The 20,990-nt window shown below is 36.6% G+C and overlaps 1 protein-coding gene across 5 annotated transcripts in view; it reads right to left on the minus strand.

Moving 5' to 3' along the window:
* The window catches only part of ZNF385B (zinc finger protein 385B), a 153,008-nt gene that overhangs the window by 18,680 nt on the left and 113,338 nt on the right, over nt 1-20,990 (minus strand). For all 5 annotated transcript variants that reach the window (XM_042875003.1, XM_042875005.1, XM_042875004.1 and 2 more), the window contains 2 exons: nt 15,944-16,054; nt 2,868-3,027 (listed from right to left, as the gene is read on the minus strand). In XM_042875003.1, coding sequence (XP_042730937.1) covers nt 2,868-3,027; nt 15,944-16,054 — 271 coding nt within the window. The remainder of the gene's footprint in view (nt 1-2,867; nt 3,028-15,943; nt 16,055-20,990) is intronic.

Here is a 20,990-nt window from a genome sequence, read left to right on the forward strand (position 1 = left end):
TTCTAAACTCTGCTACGTATTTGTTGCTGCCTGTGCCCTTTTCTAAAGCTGTGCATTCTGGAAATACATATACATGCATATATAAATTTCATGTGTCTGTGTACAACACAGTAATACAATAAATATCTTTCAGTCTAAAGGACTTCACTAATCACTTAATGCGGTCTTCCTCATACATGCACACTTCTGTGTGAAGCCATCCTGAAATCCTGGGGTTCCACAGGGAAGAAAGGTAATCTTTGCCCAACATGAAAGAGCAGCCCCCAGTCCTATTAATGCTGCTGCCTTGTAACTATACTTCAAAGCACCAACAAAAACGTTGGCAATGTCACAAGCAGTGCAGTCCAAACCATAAACATACACATTTACCTGAGGATGCAGTAAACTCAGCATCAGTGTACTACAGCTTTGTCATTACATGGTTGCTGATGATCAATTTACAAAAGTTATTTAAATCATGTTGTGTTGTTAAGAGCAGCAGAGACCACCACTCTCATACAAATGGGCATCATACTCAGACCAGGTTCCAAAGTACACCCAGCTGAGGCAAGTTCTATCTGCAGGAACCCACATCCTCCTCAGAACCCCTCAAAACACCTTAAAAATTAATTTAACTGCTGTAGCTCTACCACCAGCCACACTTCCCACATTGAAAGGAACAGCTGATAGATTCATCACACAAACTGAGCTAATAGTGAAGTTATTTTTCTGGATCTACTACTTCTGAAAAATAGCATGACATCCAAAACAGTTGTGTCTGACCCACAAAAGATGTGGCTTTGCAGCAAACTTGACATTTCAGCTCAACATATAGCAACTGTTCTGTCTAGAGAGCTCCAGGGCAGACATTGACATGTCACTCAAAATGACAGCACATCAGAAAAGCTGTGAGTCATGCCTGTTGTGTCCTTTTATTAGCAGACATACAAAACATAATAGTAAACTGAGCTTGTCAATGCACTATGCTACTCCCTACCCATTCTTCATAAATACCAGTGCAAGTGCAACACGTAACAAAGGAACACAAACTTAAAACTCTCTTCCCTTTTTAGTTTCTCATCCTGTTCTTCCATACTCAAGGAAAGGACACCAAGAATGATTTTTTTTTTTTTTTTTTTTTTTTCTTTTTTTTTTCTTTTTTTTTAGGAATACTTCTCTGGAACCTAACAACCCTTACAGTGGTTAACCAACAGTTTCAGCAGTGATGGGATATAGTTCCTTCAAGCATTCTGCCCTTCCCCAGGCTGGAAGACAGCATTACACTGAACGGCCACTATGATTTATTTTGAATGTAGAAACACTTGCAGTTGTATAATCCAACACATGGCAATCTGTTTGATTTTTGTCAAGTAATTAATATCATTTAACAACATAATGTCAAAACTGGGAAAATACTGCAATATCAGGAACAGGTTTCCCTTATTGTTGGCTAGATTATTTTAACTCCTCTCAAAAAGTGAACACAAAGATATGAAAGACTTTATATACATTCCACAGAGAAGAAAATTAAGTCAGGGACAGACCTTGCAGTCTGGCCTAAGAGACACGTAAGACAGTGCTAGACTTACAGAAAATATTTGGAAAGGAAGACAAGGGGGTTGGTAACAAGGATGCAAATTGTGCTACTTGACACAAGTAGGGCAGCACAGTGCACAGCTATGTGCTCACAGCATATATTGCAACATGTTAATTCCTCTGAAGTTTTAATGGAAATCTTCCTAAATAGTTGCCTGAGATTTTACAGCTTACACCTGGAATAGTAAACTGTTCTAACTGAAGCTATTTATAGTGGTACAGACAGTAAAATATTTAACAAATATTTTAAATCACTTCCCATTCGATAATGCACATTTTATTTAAAGCAGACAGTAGCTTGCTACTGCTTTACAGTAACTTGGCTTGTTTCCTTGGACATATTATTGGATTCATGTTAACTCACTCAAATCTAAAGTGTGATTTTCTAGGTGAATCATCCCAAAATTTGGCACCCATCAGCACTGCTAAGGACCCAAAGACGGTTTTGCTGGTATGGACAAAACAAGGAAACAAAGCCATGTTATGGAAATTTGGGTGTTTTTCCCCCCATTTCTTTAGTTTTGATAGAGAACTATTTCTGCCAATTATTCTATAGAATCTGAGTCACATTCAGCTCTGTCAAAGAAAAATGGATAAGTGGCTATCAAAGCAGCAGCAAGCCTATCACACACAACCAGCTGATCAGACCAACAGTTGGTTAACCCACATTAGGTGTTCTCTCCTGGATGACTAGTGCAATATTTCAGACTCTCAGCCAGTTCAGGAAATTCTCTTATTTCACCTGGTAACACAACACTGACAGAGCTGAAAGTGGCTCAAACAACTGCACTGCAATTAGTGTTACTGATCTTCCTCAGATTACTGACATGAGGGGAAAAAAAAAAAAAAAGATGTTAAAACACTAACGAGCTGTGGAAATCAGGAAATAGCTGTGTCATGAGGCTTCACTACCTTTCTGTGGGTGTGCTTCTTACAGGAGCAGTATTATTTTATTCAGAAGGGAAAAATTTTTTAGAGAAATTTCTTGTGCCTCAGCTAAATACACACATCTCAGACTTGACACCCACCCACATCCATTACTACTGCCACATGAATAACAGTTTATATGAGTAAATTTGCTAAGAGAACATTAACTCACCAATGTCAGCATTCAGATGGGAGGGGGGGGAAAAAGCCTTCATAACATCAAAACTAATCAATTCCATACAAGGAAATATAACAAACAGTTTGGAAAAGACAAGATATGGATCAGCATCATGCAATAAGATTCTTTCATATACACATCTACAAAAGGAGAAAAAGAATGGATAGAACAAAAAGCTTTAATTGACCTGATTTGTCAGAGATGTTGGTTGTGACTGGCGTGGAGCAGCTTGGGTTAGCCTTTGCGCTGTCCTTGGAAGACCCAACTTTTGGTTTATTTTTCGTTGCCTCTAGTGCTTTCACCTTCTTGGCATGCTTACTTCCTTTGTAGTGGGCCTCGGCCTGGCTCTACAAAGGAGAACAAATCAGGCTCACTTTTATCTGTACTTTTGTATAACACAATGGATGATAAGGCAGAAAAGTGACACTTTCAATAGTAGGCACCATACTGTTCCAGCTGAAAAATTATAGTAGCTTTATAGTAACAGTTCTCCTATATGTAATTTCTCATATGTTCATACAACAGGATTTTAATGAACAGCACATGCTTTTGTGAACTTGGAAAAAAAGGCATCAGGATTAGATACAGCTCTGCTATTTCTAATCTAATTCTTTGCTTCCATGCTGCTTAAAGATTTAAAGAGCTATACAAATGTAAACATGTCCAGTTGAGGAAGATGCTATTCAATTTTTATGAACTGTTCCCTAGTCTTTATTGCTCGTAGTTAGAAACATGTATCACCCTGTAACATGATTAAAAAATCCATTTCTTTCTGTTTGATCTAGCAAAGAAGTCCCAAGTATTTCCATTGTTACACTAACACCAATTGAAACAAGCATTAACAGCATTATAAATTCACTATTAGATCAAGCAGAAAGGGATAAAAACAAGAAACACCATACCTATAAGCTTCAATAGCTTCAAACACAAGAATTGAAAATATTTATCAGTCTTGCTTGTTCTATAAATTGCCTCATGCATATGTGTGTGTGTATATATATATATTTTTTTTCTTCCACACCCCCCCAAGACTAAGCAAAGGGGAACACAATGGACAGGAGAAGCTCTTTTTCCTTCTTTTCTTTTCCTGCATTGAAGCACTGAATGTATGTACTCTTCTTGGTCTGCCCAGATAGAACCACAGAAATAGATACCAAGATGCAATGTTTACCTCATCTTTGTCCTAAAACTATCTACAGAGACTAGCTTAGTATTTTTGAAATTGCACCACTAAAGACACATAAACAAATGCTTGTTCACTGATTTCAAGACCCCATTATTCTTCCTGACAGTCTATAACTACCTTGACAAGTCAGGCCACTTCATTAGCTGCAAAGTCTAGACATTACAAACTTAATCCAACCCAAGTGTCTGGACATTTCCACTAATGTCCTTCAATGCATTTCTGGACACAGTTTCATACAAAACACAATCTATTTTCATAACATTTTCCATCATACTATTCAGCATTGCATTTTTCCCATTTTCAAACATTATGTTTTTTCTTAATGATTTGAGAGGTAGTACTAGGTGCCTCTATTGAAGGTTACATATTAACTATACAAGTTAATATTGTAGTACATTTCAAAGTAAAATGCTTGGAGAAAGCATGCTTCATGTAGCAAGATGACCACACCTTGGCACCTGGCATATAACAACATCAGTGCAAGGAAACTTTTGCTAGATCATGCAAAAAACACTTTTTATGTTATTTAGCTCATTGTGTTAAATGAAATAAATTACATGCTTTAAAAAAGCAATTATGGGATCCAAACATCTCAGATGTTAGAAAGAGTGCTGCCATAACGAGGAAATTGTCATAAGATCAGTAGAAATAGGCATTGCAGTACAATCACCGCGGGACAGCACGTAATAAACATTTTACTGTATGGAAGAGCATAAGTGAGCAGTAGAAACAGCTGGACTAGACAACAGAATAGACAGTTTGGTGGAACCTTCACAAAAACTATATGTACCTTAAAACTGGTGGAGAACTGCAGTTAAAACAGAGGATGAAGTTCTTACACACTGAAGCTTTGTGATTATACACCTTGTGAAACAGTGCTTTCTACCTCAAAAGGACAGCGTGTATAGTGACATGTTGTGACTATATATTTTTAAAACAGATTGCAGTAAGCAAGCATTCAGTAAGAAAAGCTCCTAGATAAACTTCACTTTGAATTTGTTTGAAATTGAGACTATTTTCAATCTTCATTATAAAAACAGTAGAGACTCTATTCATCACTTGCTATTAAGTTATATGATGTTTTCAAAATCTTTGGAATTTAAGACATGATACAAACGCAATTTAAGGATTATAAAGAAAAGCTACACAGCTAAACCACTACTACTACATGCACTACTTAAAGGGACACTTGTCAACTTCTGGGTTGGAGCTCCTCAGCTCTGAGCAAGTAGAGGAGTGCAGATTGTTTGCACCCTGTTAGTGCGAAGCATCTTAAGTAAGAACAGGAGCAAAGTGCCATCTCCCTGCCTCTCTCCACTTTTGCCAAGCTTTGTCCATTTCTCTGCACTTTGCTGTTGCTACATGATGAGCTAGAAGGAGCATCAAGCATAAAAAAAAAGTTAAATCAACTATTCACAGGCTTGTACATATGTACAGAAGTCAAAGCTCAAAATTAAGGGGTGTGTATACCCTTTCCATTATGATACTTTCAATTTCCAATAAAAGCAAGGACAAAGGTATCCACTGGAGCACTCTAAAGTTGATGACAAGTTGATGATGTCCCTTTAAATAACTGAACTTTGCTCCATGTGCACTGTGCTGTTGGTAGGACCATGTACTGTCTGGGGCCAAAGCTACGACACAGGAGACATAGGTGCACTCAAGAGAAAGGCTTAGTCAGTCAAATCCTTGATAATAAGCCTTTCTACTGATATTTGCAATAATAGTGTCAGCAATATCAGTCAGAACCTACGATAGTCTTTGATTCCCTTCATTCAATCCTCACATAGTGTACATGAGACCTGTTGAAAACAAACAAGCCCAAGCAGAATTAAAATTAAGACTTCCATAAACACAAAACAAAGCCCCCTGGATTGTGCCACATGGCCTCACCTTTTATTTAAATTGCATAATTACTATCTTTGCACTAACAAATCCACGGTTGTACATTATATGGCCCAAAAGTGCTGTGGTGACCACTTAAGCATAGTGTCCAAAAACGTCAGTCTTCCTCAGGCTGCTCGAACCAGCCTTTCTTTTTTGAGTGGTGGGCAGAAAAACTACATTTTGTAAAATTTTTCAAGCATATTCTATTAATTTTTACACTGAATTTGTCTAGCCTCAGCTTCTAGCCCCTGGCTTTCATTAAACCTTTGGTTCTCAGGCTCTTTCAACACATGTTCTGTGCATGACAATATAAAAACTCTTTTCAAACATAAAGTCAGAGGAGCATCCCTCGGGAGCTGAAGTAATGTTTTCAAAGGTATCTGCAAATCGGAGCTTGCTTATTACCCACTATGAAATAAATCATTTGATTCCATTGCTTTTGGTAACGAAAATGTGGAAACAACATGGAATAGAATTTCCTCTGATTCTTACAAAAAATGATTACTTTCTATAATTTCCTGGAATAATGGTAAATGAAAGAAAAGGGCATCCATGGCAATCTGAAATTAGAAAGCGTGTTATGATTATTCCCGGTACCAATTATTCTGATTATTAATGTCCCGGGCATAACTAACCCTACTTTTATAAGATATTTGCACCACATTATATGCAAGCCTATTTTCTCCAACTCCCATTAAAAACCTGTTTCTGGCACAATACAGCAATACATTACAAGTTATGGGCTTCTGTAATATGTGTGACTGAAATATTAAACATATCTTTGGAAAAAGCCACAACACGATTTCTTTCATTTTTTTCAGCTTAAAAAAGAAACGGAATGTTCATTTCCATTTGCTCTGACAATCCAGAAGTTATGCACGCAGAAGGTTTAAAAGACACGTTACATAAAAGGGAACTTACCAGTTTTAACATAAACTCCAGTAAAATAACAAATAAAATTAAAAATGAGAAAAGAAAACAAGAGCTCTAAAAGCCAAAATAAATAACCTTAAGTGATGTCACAATACTCAGACTCATGATGCCTTTTAGTTGCACAGTGGTTTATTCCAGTGTATATTTACAGTAGAATAGACCAAAGAAGTGAAATAATTTTGTTGATGTCATTGTGTCGCAATTCAATAGTACTGTCATAATTAATGCTTTATTTCAAACAAATTGTTACATTTATTTCTTATATTCTAAAAACTAAACATCTCATAAACTAAAATTTTAAACTCTCATTACTATGATTGTTGTTTAACCAAACGCTTTCCAAGTTGCTGAGAAGCTAGCTGTGGTATCCCTGTTCATTGTAGGGCAGTTGGCTTACATAAACTTCAGAGGTTCCTTTCAACTCTAAGGAAACTATGATTCTGGGATATTATGACATTTTTAGCAAACTTAGAATGCTGTAAGATTAATGACTTGGTTGAAGCCTTTCCTCTCTTAAACACATTTTCCATTGAGACACACAATGTTAGATTTTATTAAAAAACTAAAATTTGTTGTGAATTTCTGCTTTTGATTATCAACTAAGTCTTAAAGCTAAGCATCAGCATGTTTGTCTGTAAGTCTATGTGCAATACAAAGCCATAATGCACTGCCTTATATATGAGATTCCATCTAACAAAACATCAGCAATGCAAATCTTCATCTTTACATGTAAGCATGCTTTCTTGGAACGTGTGAATATGATTACCATATAATGCCATCAGTAGCTTTGCTAAAAGTTACATATATATATGTTTACAGATATATACAGAGAGAAAGCAAACTAGGAAACATGCAGATCATACAGTCATTGATTGCCATATTATCTTCAAGAAACCTTTAAAATTCAGTTACAGCTACAGTACAAAAAAATGACAGAAATTGCCCCTGTCAGGAGCAGGGAGTGACAGAATATTTGAAATCAGCACTATTCATTTTGACAGTTCATAACTGACTCAGTTTGAGAATCTATCTGGGGTACGAATGGCTAATTAACTGAATTTATTACAGCGTAGAGAAGAAATATGAACCTATCAGATCTCTTCAGTGACAACATGATGCACCTGTGCTGAATAATTTTAACTGTAGTCTGATATTAAGTGTAGATGCAATTGATGTTAAGAATGGATGTAATTGAAGTAATCTGTAAAACTGAAGTAGCCATACTTTTGTTACACCAAAGCTGTGTGTTATTTTTGAAATTCAGCTCTCAGTAGCTTTGTGAAACTAAATTGCTCCAAATATTAAGGTAGATTAATATGAAATGGAAAAAATGGAAAAGTGGTGAAAATTGGTCACATCATAAGAAAGCAACTAGTCAAACTTAGCTGCTTTATTAAATAGTTGGTTTGGAACAGAACTTTCAGCATGTTACAACTCTGCACCCTGTAATCACACAGTATTTCTGTCATGATGAAGCTAACAACTTTCATCATTTTGTCAGATCTGTCTTCAAAACAGAAAATTGCCTTCACAAGATCCTGAGATTTATGCTTTTAATTACCCCTTACCTGCTCTGCTATGCTCCAAACCCTCAGCATCAGCTCCAATAGTTTTATTTATAAGAAAAAACGTAGAACATTTGCCAAAAGCTGGTGACAGTTCTGTAAATTTTTATTTGATGCTATTGATTATTTTGCATGTTAGCTTTTTGACATTCATTCAAATTTGCAAAGATAAGATTTGGCAACACTAGCCTCAACTTTATAAAGTTGCCTTCTGGCTTTTTCTAAAAAGATGATCACTATTATTGCATCATTTTTATTAGCTAAATATATGCAATAATAAGTTGACTGTCAGCATCTTTTAATACCCAACTGTTGCATCTTCCTGCAAAGCATTTTGACTTCATTTCTGAGTCTTTGCATACCATGTCAAAAGGCAGCGCCAACTTAGAGCCATCAATTGCAGAGCGCAATAAGCTGCGCAGACACACACTTATGTCAATGAAAAGATACTGTATCAACAAGATGGTACCCACTGGCTTCCTACAGATAAGGACAGTGGACACTGAGGGAAGTGGATATTTCATTTAGAAGCAATCAACAGATTACTTTAAAAAAAAAAAAAAAAAACAACAAAAATAACAAACACCAGCAAACAAACAAATCACACAGACTGCTGGTGTAACATATTTGAGTTTGGAGTACAGTTGGAGAGGAAAGTGACTAGATCAACACCAACAATAATAGCTAGTGCCCAAGCTCCAAAAAACGTGGACTACTGAAACAAACAATGGAGGAGAATAGCAGAAAGAATTTTATTGATTTTGTAAGTATGGAGAAAAAGTTTTGCCAAAGCCTAACAGGTATCCTTGCAACTTGACTGATGCTTCTCTTGCAGGTGACAGTGCCAGTTGCTGGAGCAGAGAAGAACAGACAGCTCAGCACAGCCTGGCCTAAGTTCCACAGCTGCTGGAGTGACTCAGTGCCACATAACAGCTGTGGGAGATGTGCCAAAGAGAAGTAGAAGAGCAAGCCAAGAGTAAGCAGAGAAGAAATCTCTGGGAGACAGCAACAGCCATCTTCCCCACACCCCATTGCTACTTGGATCCTGTTATGAGTTCCATAAAGATAGGGCAAACCTTACTCGTTGCTTTTAGTTTCTGCTAGAATGTCTGCAACATAAATAATTAACTCAATAAATCATACCTACACAGTTAATATGAAAACCTGCTTAGCAAAGCTTATCCATAGTTCATATAGATATAACCACGGGTTTGAAAGGAGTCCCAGGATTCATAAGAAGAATAACCTATTTTTGAAAAGCTAGGCTAGATCTTTTTCAGCACATCTCATTTCCTTTTCATGGATTGCAGCTGCATCCCTTGCTCTGGTGGCCTTTATGCAAGAGCAAGGTCTGACTCACTACCACAATCTGCTCCACAAAGAGGATTCTCTCCCTTCTGCTAGTTGGTCTCTGGTGGCAGTGAATATAATGGAGATATTTCCCAATTTTTCTGAGCTGGACAAAACACCAAACCAGAGCTTGAATTCTACTGAAACACTAGAATTTACAGCCCTGGAACACATGCTGTTTCATCATCATGTAGAAATTGAACAATAAAAATGTCGTTAACAGGCATTTTGATGCAGAGATACAAACATCTATGTTTGTTCTAATATACTGGAGCAAATCCGACCACAACTATTAATGGCTAATATATATTTTTAAACAGTTTTCTATAGAAGCATGTTCCACTTCACAACAGAATAAAGTTTATACATTCTGAAACACATCTCGGTTCTTGCTACTATGATTAATCAAACTCATCAGCTACCAATCCTTGCAATGCTATCCTTCATAAATTGACATTTCCAACCTAATTCAACATTATTTGATTTCTGTTACCAGTTACCATAAAAGTTAGCTCAGAACAAGTTTCCTTGCTTTAATTTGTACTCATACTTTTGCCATTTCACTTCCCTTCACTGTTGAGAACCTTACTAACTTCCTATTTTTAAAAATATTTCTCTCTTTTAATGATATTCTGCTCCCAGACTCGACCTGGAGGAATGGAAGGAAAAAAGAAAGAGTGGAAAAACGAAACAAGAAAGCAAGGTTAATGGGTTGGAATTTCTGTGTCCAATAACAGGTGTTAAGTACAGTTGATGATGTCCACAGGTGTCCTGCCTGACCATGGACTGAGCACCCTCTGTCAGGTCCACTATTCAGGTGTGGATATCCGAGTTACCCAAATGACACAAGACACTTAGTTTTAGGCACTCTTAAGTACCAGCCAGAACACCTTAAGTAGGTCATGGGACAAGTTTTGTTGAAGCAGCCTCACTGATATCAGCTCAGTGTTAACCTTACAAATAAATTCCAAGTCCCCTGACCTCAAAATGCAGGAACTTCTCATACTGTCCTGCCAGCAAGCAAAGGGCTGAGTGGCACAAGGACTTAGGAGAGGATTGAAGCAGAACAGCTGGCCAAAACTGGGCAAAGGCCATTTCATATTATACCACGCACAAAAATCATGAAAACTGTGGAGAGTTGGTTGGGTAGGCAGCTACATCTCAAGGACTCCCTGGGCATCAGTCAGTAGGCAGTCAGCAATTGCACCGTGCATCAGTTGTTTTTTATATATATAATTATCATTACTATTAACATTCTTTTTTCCCTGCTCTCTCCCTTTTCCATCACGGTTAACAGTTTAAATCTGTCTTAGTAAACAGAACCTACAAGTTCTACTTTGTTTTTTTTCTATCCCCTCCCCCACTTCACTCAGGGGTTGGGGCTGAGTGAATGACTGTGCTGAGCCATCTGCTAAGTTAAACCACAATGAGCTTCCAAGCTGTGGTCAATGAATTCATGGAAGGGATGGCATCACATTGAATGCCTCTTTCAACAAGAGGAGGCTTCAGCTCCTTTGTAGAAGGTTACTATTCCTGATCCAACAGGACATCTGAAGACATTCCAAAACTGTATTTTCCTGGGAAAAAGAAGGTTTTTATTTCAAATTCTTATTTCAGAATGGAATTCAGAATTGCTTTCCACAATAACAGTTTTATACATTCCACAGTTGAAGTTTGTCAGTTTGCTGTCCCTCTCAAGTAATTTTTCTCCCTCAAAGTATCTCCAAACCAATTCTGTTTTTAAAAATACTAAATCAAAATTATTCAAAGCAAAATGCTTGATTTTAGTAACATGCTATTCCACGACACTTTAATTTACTTGTTTTTACCTTTCTGAAAACTCAAAACAAAACCAAATGCATTAGGCTACAGTCCTCAATTAAAGTAGCTCAAAATACTTCTTGAAATGTTCCTATATATCAATATACAGAAATTTTGATGGGCTTCTGTATTTCACCCTTGTCAATTTCCTTTGAAATATATTAGTGTAAATCTGGACTACCAGAAACAGTAGGTCCACTATGCCACATGACGGTCCCAAGAGTGCTGTGATATGGTTTAACTGCCAGATTTTACCAAAGTACTTCTACATACTTCTATCTCATGTGACAAATACTTGGGTATCCCTCTACAAAAATTGTAGCTGAAAATAACTTGTTTGGTTTTATGAAATAATAATACAGAGTGCTTGAATGTATGCAAACAGAAACTCAGGTATGTAAATTTGATCTCCCTTAAATGAGAAAGACATTCCTAAAGGTAAGATGTTCCTTAACTCAATTGTCTGCCCACTGGCAACGTTAACAGTATTAATTTCTAAAGGTGCTAATCATGAACATTTCCCAAATGCACAAGTGAATTTGCATAAATGTTGTAGAAGTAAAGCATGCAGCCTCTGCCTTTTAATGGGGTACAGCAGAGACAATGGAAAAAAGAACAAGGGGGACACTGAGTCACACTGACACTTATCCACAATGCATAGAACCTTCCTATAACTATATATATGCCAACTTACATTCTAGAAGAAGATTGACTACATTTTCTTTTTCATATTTTCTACACAAATACACATCAATAAAATACACATTAAAAAAGTATTTCCATAACATTAGAAGTTGTTAGTTCACATTTTCTTTATACCCTCACACAAGTAAAATAGCTTAAGTAACAAACGATCAAAGACCTAGTCTTCTTATTCTGCTTTTACTAAACCAGCCCCTACCATGTAATGTCTCCTTCTGTACCCTCTGTAAGTTTAAAAGCTGCCAGTTACTCTTTTTGTAAAACATTGAAAATAAACTCTTTGGTTTTCACCCCTTAAGGTAAACAGTTCACAGTTTGGACTCACCTCAATCATTTTTTAAGTACTTCAACTATTTACCATATGCCTTGTTTCAGCCATCTCTATTTGCATATACACAGGATTGCTTCCGAATAATTAATTCTCTTTTATGCAAAGAAACAAAGAAAAGGCTGACCATAGCCTTGCAGGGGTCTGTTTTTGCTGTTTAGGTTTTACTTCTTTGAAACACAAACAACACTTGATTAAGAACAAAAGTAATCCAATCTGATTGTGAAGAACAAAGCAGATGAGGGGCCAGTAACGCACAACTCATAACTTCTCTTCATATTATAATATGTTAGGAGAAAAGTAACTATCTTAGCAAATTTTATTTCTCAAGATAAAGGTGGCATCACCTCAAAATTAGATATATTTACTCCCAGAACGAAGACAACTTATTTTAAAATATTTTCCAACTCTGATGTTAGACTTTACCTCCTGCCAAGGAAAGCTGCAGATCCCTCCTCCGGATCTGATGGCAGAACACTCTCACTGCAGACACAGTAGCAGAAGAAATCTGAAACCTTTGCAATTAACTACGCAAACTTAACGGAAGGTTTGACAAATATAAATTGACTAAGTCAGAATTATTTTGTTCTATTGATCCAGAACAGTGAGAACCAACAGTGTGAATACAAGATTACAGGCGAGGAAACCAACATTCTTCTCACAGACAAATTTCCATTGGTTTGTACATTATTCATGTAATAGACAAATCAATACTAGGATCAGGTCAGGAACTTCAAACACCATGAAAATGAAATTCATTTAATAAAATAAAACAAACAACTACTTTTTGGTTGGTTTTGTTTTATTTGCTTGCACAATTTAGGTCAAAGGAAGTTCAAAGAAACAACATGCCCATCATGTACAAGGAGCACATCAGCTCCGTGGAGACAGAGAAAGAAAAACTGAAGTGGATGAAATCTTCTATACTCTGCTATGCTCAAAGATTTGATGCAAGTAATCATATATTTTTTTGCCACCAGGAAGGATTTCAAAACATTCTTAGCAAGTTGCAGAGTAGAATTGATCCACTGAAAGATTCAGTAGATATGATGGTCAAAAAATATCTGATTGCCTTTCCCATAAAGATAAGAAATTGCATCATCCTTTCAAGGACTAACAGCTACAAGAAATCACTTGCATTTCTGCATATAAAAAAAAGGCACGAAAAACTTTGTCAAGGAATTACAAAAGAGTCTGAAGATCTGAAAAGACGCTAACATTACCAAACACTGTGACTGCAGATTTTTACAGGGGCAGGGGAGAAGTGATATTTACGAAAAACAAATTCTCACACTTCGGGGATGGGCAGAGGGTTGAAAAGATAACACGTGTAAACAAATAACTCAAGGTTAGAACACTGAACTGGAGGAAAGATTTAAAATCTCAAGCAAGCTTAACATGAGAAACTGAATAATCTACTGAAAGACTGGACAGCTTTGAATAGAACAGTGTTTCAATTGTAAAACTTGTTCTCCAAATATTCTTGTATGTTCTGGTGATGAAATGTTTGTGAAGCTTTATTTTATATTCAATTATTTTCTAGTATTAAAATTCCACTAGAGTTTCAGTACATTTTAAAATCAAGTTTCCAGATTGTTTATGAATGTACTGTTATGGAAAAACTGCTCTAGAAAGGAACTGCTTTTTATCACTACCACTGGCATGGTCATGATGCTTCATGCATTCATAAAACCATCCATTACAAAAGAGTTATGATATCTTCTAACAGTTAGAATTGCGTGTATTAGACATGTTTAAAAAGTAAGGAGCACAGCACTGTGAATACAGCCACTCCAAAAGGGGAAACAAGACTATAATCTGACACGCTACAGTGATGCCACTGTTGGAAGCAGAATATGATACGTACTTTTTATTCTACCTTGTAAGCAAGTAAGTTCGGAAAAATTACTCAGTTGGCAGATGTACAAAATGATATAATATTTCAGCTCCTTCTTCTTCTGCCACTAAGTTGTGATTCAATCTGTCTGCCTTGAAGTACTGTTTGACCATCTGAATGTCAGTGCAAAATCCTCTAGTGACAGGACCTGCCATCAAGAGGGACTCCTTAGAAGGAGAGGGAAGAGCAGGAACAAGCTGAGCCATTCTCTCAGAGAGGAAATAAGATCCTACTCAGAAGCAAGATTCAGATCCACAGGGCCTACATATTTTAGAAACTGTACTGGTTCCTTGTTTTAATCAGTAAAAGTGAGTATTTTGATCAGGAATCAGAGCAGAAAGATTTTTTTAAGCCTAAACCTTAACCTTAAAAAGAAACATAAATGAATTAAATAAAAAAATGACTGAAATCTGTTAACTAAGTAGATATTGCCACTTCAAAGAAAGTTTAATAAGCTTGTTAGAAGATGATAGATTTTTGATTCAGAAATCAATTTGAAGGTAAGACAGCAATCCTTCAAAATCCATGCCAGGCTAGACAAGAAAGTCAAACTAGGGAAATAACATTACAAACCACTTCAAAGGGCAATGGTAGAGGCAAGAGAAAACCAGAGCAATAGATACTGACTTTATAGGCCTTTACTGAGAATGTTTAGTAGCACCAAGACCTCAACAGCCTCGAGGAGCTTCCTTCAAACTATTTCTTACAATAGCAAAATATCTAATCATGCATCACTTAAGTACTTCTTACACTTAACAGCAATAAAATGTCTGAGTCTTTAAATTTCTATTAGCCTAACAACATTTGTAAAGTCTCAGAGAACACATATGTTGTGTCAAAGTTCATAGTTTTCCAAAACAAACTTTTTTTTTTTTTTTTTTACTTGTCAATATTCTTGATTTTATTTATTTTTCACACAGCTTGGGCAAAAACTAGTTGGATATACAGTTTAGTCATATCAGCCAATGTGTTCTTTTGCACTGCTTTTTTTCTTTTTTTCCTTTTGAATTACACGTCAGAAAGCAGCTTCTTTGAACTTTATCATTCTCAAAGGACAGGTATAAGTAAATACTCAAAATGGTTGCAACTGAAAGTTACTGGAAAGCTGACTTTATTAAAAAAAAATCCAAAGGCATTATCAGAAAGAACATAAGAACAACAGGAAAAAGATGTCTTTTGAAAAAAAAAAAGTGGGTATGACATGAAGAGAACATAGTTTTTTTGTCTGCTCCCTCTTGAATTTTACTGGACTGTACGATAGGCCACCACCAGTGGATGTGATGTGGGCTATCATGGCAATCTATATCTGAAAACACAGACATGCTGCTGGAGTAGCATTTCAGTATATGGTTGATATGTTTAAGAAGTTAGCATCTAGAACTTGAGAAAAAGTGCAGCCTGCTCCTCAGGTACAAGGACAAAGGTGTATGGCAACAATCAGTGCCAGACTTCTATCTTTAAGTGGGCAAAATATCAGCCCAGAAGTTTGGGCAGAATGTATGCAGAACAATAACTGCCAACTTGGAGAAAAGAAGCTTGGATTAATTAAACCTATTTTGAATAACAAAAGAAAAAGAAAATAGCCAGTACTCACATCGGAGTTAAAGCGAAGCTGGCAGACGTTACAGGAAATGACTTGCTTCTTCTTTGGGGGAATGGACACTCCAAATGTATGGTTTATGACTGCTTTTTGCACAGGATCCATCTAGAGAACAAACAAGAATCCATTTACAACTTCTCACAGTATATAGTAAAAGAAAAAAACACACCAACATAATGCTGGAAGCCTATTCTTTAATTTTGGATATAAATAAGAAGAGATTTAACAGGTTCAGGAATAGGTAGCCTTACGAAGATCCAATGGAAAAAAAAAATGCAGCTCCATTGTTGCTGCCACTCTCAGGCTACCAAAAATTCCCTTCCCAAATCCTGCACATCCTCCATGCTTTCAAGGCTTCAATCACATCTGAATTCCAGAGACCCTCCTGAAAGCCTGCCTGTATCACCTGGTGATTCAACAGACATAATGGAAAACCACTTTAGCCCCCTAAAAAAGTCAGGGTCATTCATTTCTCTCCTCTTGGAGACGTCTTCATGAGATGAGGTCCTTTGCAGGCTCCATTAGGAATTCTGCCTGCCAGGAAAATGATCACAATTCTCCAACACTTCCATATGCAGAACTGATGGCAGACCCCATGAAAAGACAAATCCAGAGGAGTAAGCAGAGTGTGTTGGCCCCAGGAAAGGGTACCAGTCACCACAGTTCAGAAAACATTTTGATAGTGGAAAAATTGAGATAAATGAAGCACTGAATATATTAGTTGTAAATTTGCCTGAACATTTTCACAAACTGGAAATGATTCTATCTAAATATAAGGACTGCTGCTAGTAATCAGTTTAAAATATCCTCAAGGACAGAGAGCTCTGTTAACATGGGAAGATGGGAACAGCACTGGAAGTTATAACTGCTACTGCACTGAGGCCTCAATTAAGCCTAATATTCATGATGCAGTATGGATAAAAAAAATAAAATGAACTTATTAACTCAAATTTATTGACTGAAACACTGTTTCAATTCACATAAAGTATAACTGGACTGATCTAGCTGCACTGCTTAGAGCAGGAGGCTGGAGCAGGTGACTTCTGAGGTTCCCTCCAACCTCCATCATCCAACAAGCTTCTGTGCACAAACAGTCTTCTACACTTATTTAACATGTGAAATGGATTCTGAAAACAAGAGAGGGAAAATGGCAATCCACAAGAAAAGATAAATGCTCATTTCCCAACCTTGCTTTTAAACCACAAGAGATAATAGTTCAATTCGCTATAAATACGTATTTTTCTGAAGCCTGTCTTGCAGCCACAGTCATGATTTTTCCTTTACAGCATTGTCTTAAGAAAACCTGTCTGTATAATTCTGGATGATACACACCACCTATTTGATACTAAGCTCACTTACAAAAGAAAGAAAGAAAAGTTGAAGATAATGTTTTATTAAAGAATAATAATTGAAAGTTAGCTGCTGCTTCCAGAGTTTCCAAGCCTGAGGATCAAGATTGTAATTTTCCCTTGGTACAATATCATGCTTCCAGAGAAACCTGCACTGATGAGGACTTCCTGTACATGCATGGACATGTAGAATCTCACAAATTTAAGAAACTACTTTATAGCATTATATCTCTAATAATTTGTTATCTAACATTCAACCCTTACTTTTTTTTTTTTTTGACTGAAGCTAAAAAGATTTATTGCCAGATTCTTCTTAAGCCAAACACATGATTTTGTAAATGTTATTACTAACAAATTTTCTGGATATAATTTCTAATCAGCTTCTGTCATTAATTCTGGATTTCCTTGCCATCGCTATCAAGGTAAAATATTAAAAGAAGTAATTACAAATGCAAAAAGGCCATTTTGAATGAACAAACATCCATTTTGAATGATTTATAAATGAAAACATGTTGTTGCAATTAACATGATAAAGTCTAAAATAAAAACCAAAATAAATATCCTTATTCCTTGTTTCAGCTTCTTCTAGAATAAAGTAACAGTCCCACGTTTATCATAACAAAAAAATCAGTTTCTCACAAGTACCACTTATTGCATTCTCCTGCATAATATTGCACAGTTACACATGCAGATTAAAAGTTTTTCAGCATTAATTTTATTACAGATCTGCCAGTCAATATTATAAAATTAATGTATTAAAATATTGCTGTGTCATTAGAGAATAGAATTTTTTTTCTTTAAATAGAGTACATGCATTGCTTTTCAACTTAACTAGCAATTGGTAGATCAAACCAACTAGAACAAGACAGTAATGCTGAAAAGTACCTCAACCATTTGAAGTGTCTGAGATCAGTGAGAAGAAATAGCCAAAATACCCACTAGCATCTGCAGTCCCATTTAAAAGAAAATCAGCAATACTCAATGACTCCTCTGTGCGTACCAGATAACAATCCACAGCGCTAGCATTAGCTGTCATCAGTTCAAAAGCACACAAGGCAGACTATGCACAAAGTCCTAGTTTCAAACAGATGCACAGCACAAGGACAAGCTCCCAAATAGCTTGGCTCACGCTTCCTCCAGACAGTGCCACTCTGGCTCCCCTGGGAGCGGTTACTGATCCTGCCCAAACCTGAGCCCTGCACGTTGCCTGGTCACAATTAGAATTCAAGAAGCACAACATTAACAATTAATAGCTTTTAAATATATCTGAAACTAGGGTGGATTACAGGATGCTGGAAAAATTAAAAAGTATCTATGTTAGATGATTAACGCTGCAGGGTAAGCTGATCTCAGATCTCTAAACAAAATTATCCTCTTCACTGCAGGGAGAGAGGGAGCAAATTATTTATTGAGGTATATATTAGGAAATGACGCAGCACACTTGGCGCAGTTGGGAGCACCAGTATTTAAAAAGCAATTCTGTAAAATGGGTTTATTCTAGAAATAATAACTGCAACTAAACAGCCAACACAAATAATAAAATTTTGCACTATGCTATTTCTGTTACGGTGTAATAAACAATCAATAAATAAATGGTTCTAGTAGCCATAACCAAGTTTAACAACTTTTTAGTCTTGTTTTCCTACTACAGTTCATTTAACAAAAAGTTAAATTTAAGACATCTTTCCAACAAATTAGATATCTTACTATTTTGCAATGAGTCTCCTTATAAAGCCACCTGAACCACTATAGTGAACAAAGATTAACAGAATCTGGACAGGTTTCAGCAGTAATCTCCTCTTTCTTCTTCTGTTTTCCAATTTCACAACACGCAAATGTGAGAGATGTCTACATCCAATGAGGCTGGTGGTAGTGACTTTCAGGGCACTTCAGAAAAGCTGGTGCAGTAACACACAATCCAAAATGATAGACACACTAAACTCCACTGCACTTCCCCCTAGCCTACCCTCTTCTCCTCCAAACAGCCATATTTAGTTAGCAAGAGAACAAGAACATGAACATACGTGCCTTTCCCGCACCTGTTTTCATGCAATTCATACATTTTCTTTCCAACATAAGTTTTGCAGAACCAGGAATGCTTTGCCATGTATTTGGCAAATCCCAATGACCTTCTCTTCCATATGCTTTCACTGTCATCTCCTGAATATCAGGAAAAACTCTACGCTTTGCACTGAGCTCCATTTCCTACAACCTGCTGTGCCAAGGAACAGTTATTCTTCATTAAGCCTAGTTCCATGCAACTCAATTTTCTATGACCTGTACCACATATCAAGTTAACTGTGCATTACTTGATCATTCTACACATGGAAGCTGTCCCATACTTTGGAATATCTTTGCTGTACTTCTTAATTCTACTGTATTAGTACAGATTCCATGAAGCATTTTGAAGAGATGGATAAGAACCACGTACCATATTCAGGGTGGATCAGTAATGAACTCTGAGATGAGTTTTTCATGGAATTACCTATCACAATCACACTTTCAAGTCTTAATGAGAAAAAAAAACAAAAAACCAACAGACAAGCTAGGTATTATTTCTAGGCCTTTTTTTTTTTAAAAAAAAAAAAAAAGTTCACATTACTTTGCAAGAAAAGATGGTTTTTATGGTATTGCAAACCCTGAATATTTTCATTAATTTTTATTCAAGTGCAATCTCCAGTTTAAAAGATTGAATAAATGCCAATTTATCTGAGCTGAAGCTTTTGGTGCTTGCCCAGTATCCAGGAGGTTACAGGCAGCCTAATGATAAAGCAGCATGGCTAAATTGCCTTTTCTACCTCATGACTCCTATGCTTTCATTCTACTCCTGGTCCGCTTAGCCATTAATTCACACTAAACAAGCATCATACGTGCTACTGCAACCACTCCAACAAAAATCTTCATGCTACAGCTATCAATAACAGCATCATAAAAGCTATCATAACAGCAGCAATAAAGCCCCTGTTTTATGGCAGTGGAACCCTGGGATCTCCAAATCACAGTGAAGTTTAACGTTGTGACCGGGAATTTATGGCCTATGTTCAGTTACCTCTTATCTTAACAACTCTCAGGTCAAACCTAGGGTTGTGTGTTGAGAAGCATTTGTAACAGAATATCAAAGGGTGGCTGTAAGAGATTTAATGGAGTATCACTTAACCACTGGTCATTAAGAAACTTCTGTACAAACACTGAGAGCAGCCTTAAGGCATACTATGCTGTTCTGCTCTCATAAAACAAAATTTTCAACCGTATGTGGAAAAAAACCTGACATTATAATCCAGTGCTTCCCTCTGGCAATCAAGGCAAGCAAATAGTGGCGAATATAAATTACTAATGCAAGACAGCAACTAAAGTTCTGGGATTTTTCCAAACTGCTTGACAATCTACTCATGTGTGTGTCTTTCTAAAAATGATTATTATAAGCAAGCACCTAGGCAAACATCAGTAAACATTCTGCAGATTAGGCCTTCCCAATGTCCTTCTTGGTCAGAAGGCCATGTGCAGACATTCTGTGTTTGTGCTCCAGATGTCAGGAAAGCTGAGCAGCTTGCCATCATACAGAATGGTGATTCACTGAAGCTTACCATAAAATCTGCCATATACACACAGCCTTCTACCACAATGGTGCACATCATGATGATTAATGCAGTTATGGAAGTAAACAGCCATACTCAATAGAGCACATATATAAA

Source organism: Lagopus leucura, unplaced genomic scaffold, assembly GCF_019238085.1.
Source record: "Lagopus leucura isolate 7727_CA_CO unplaced genomic scaffold, USGS_WTPT01 Super-Scaffold_100012, whole genome shotgun sequence".
In the NCBI taxonomy this organism is placed as follows: Eukaryota; Metazoa; Chordata; class Aves; order Galliformes; family Phasianidae; genus Lagopus; species Lagopus leucura.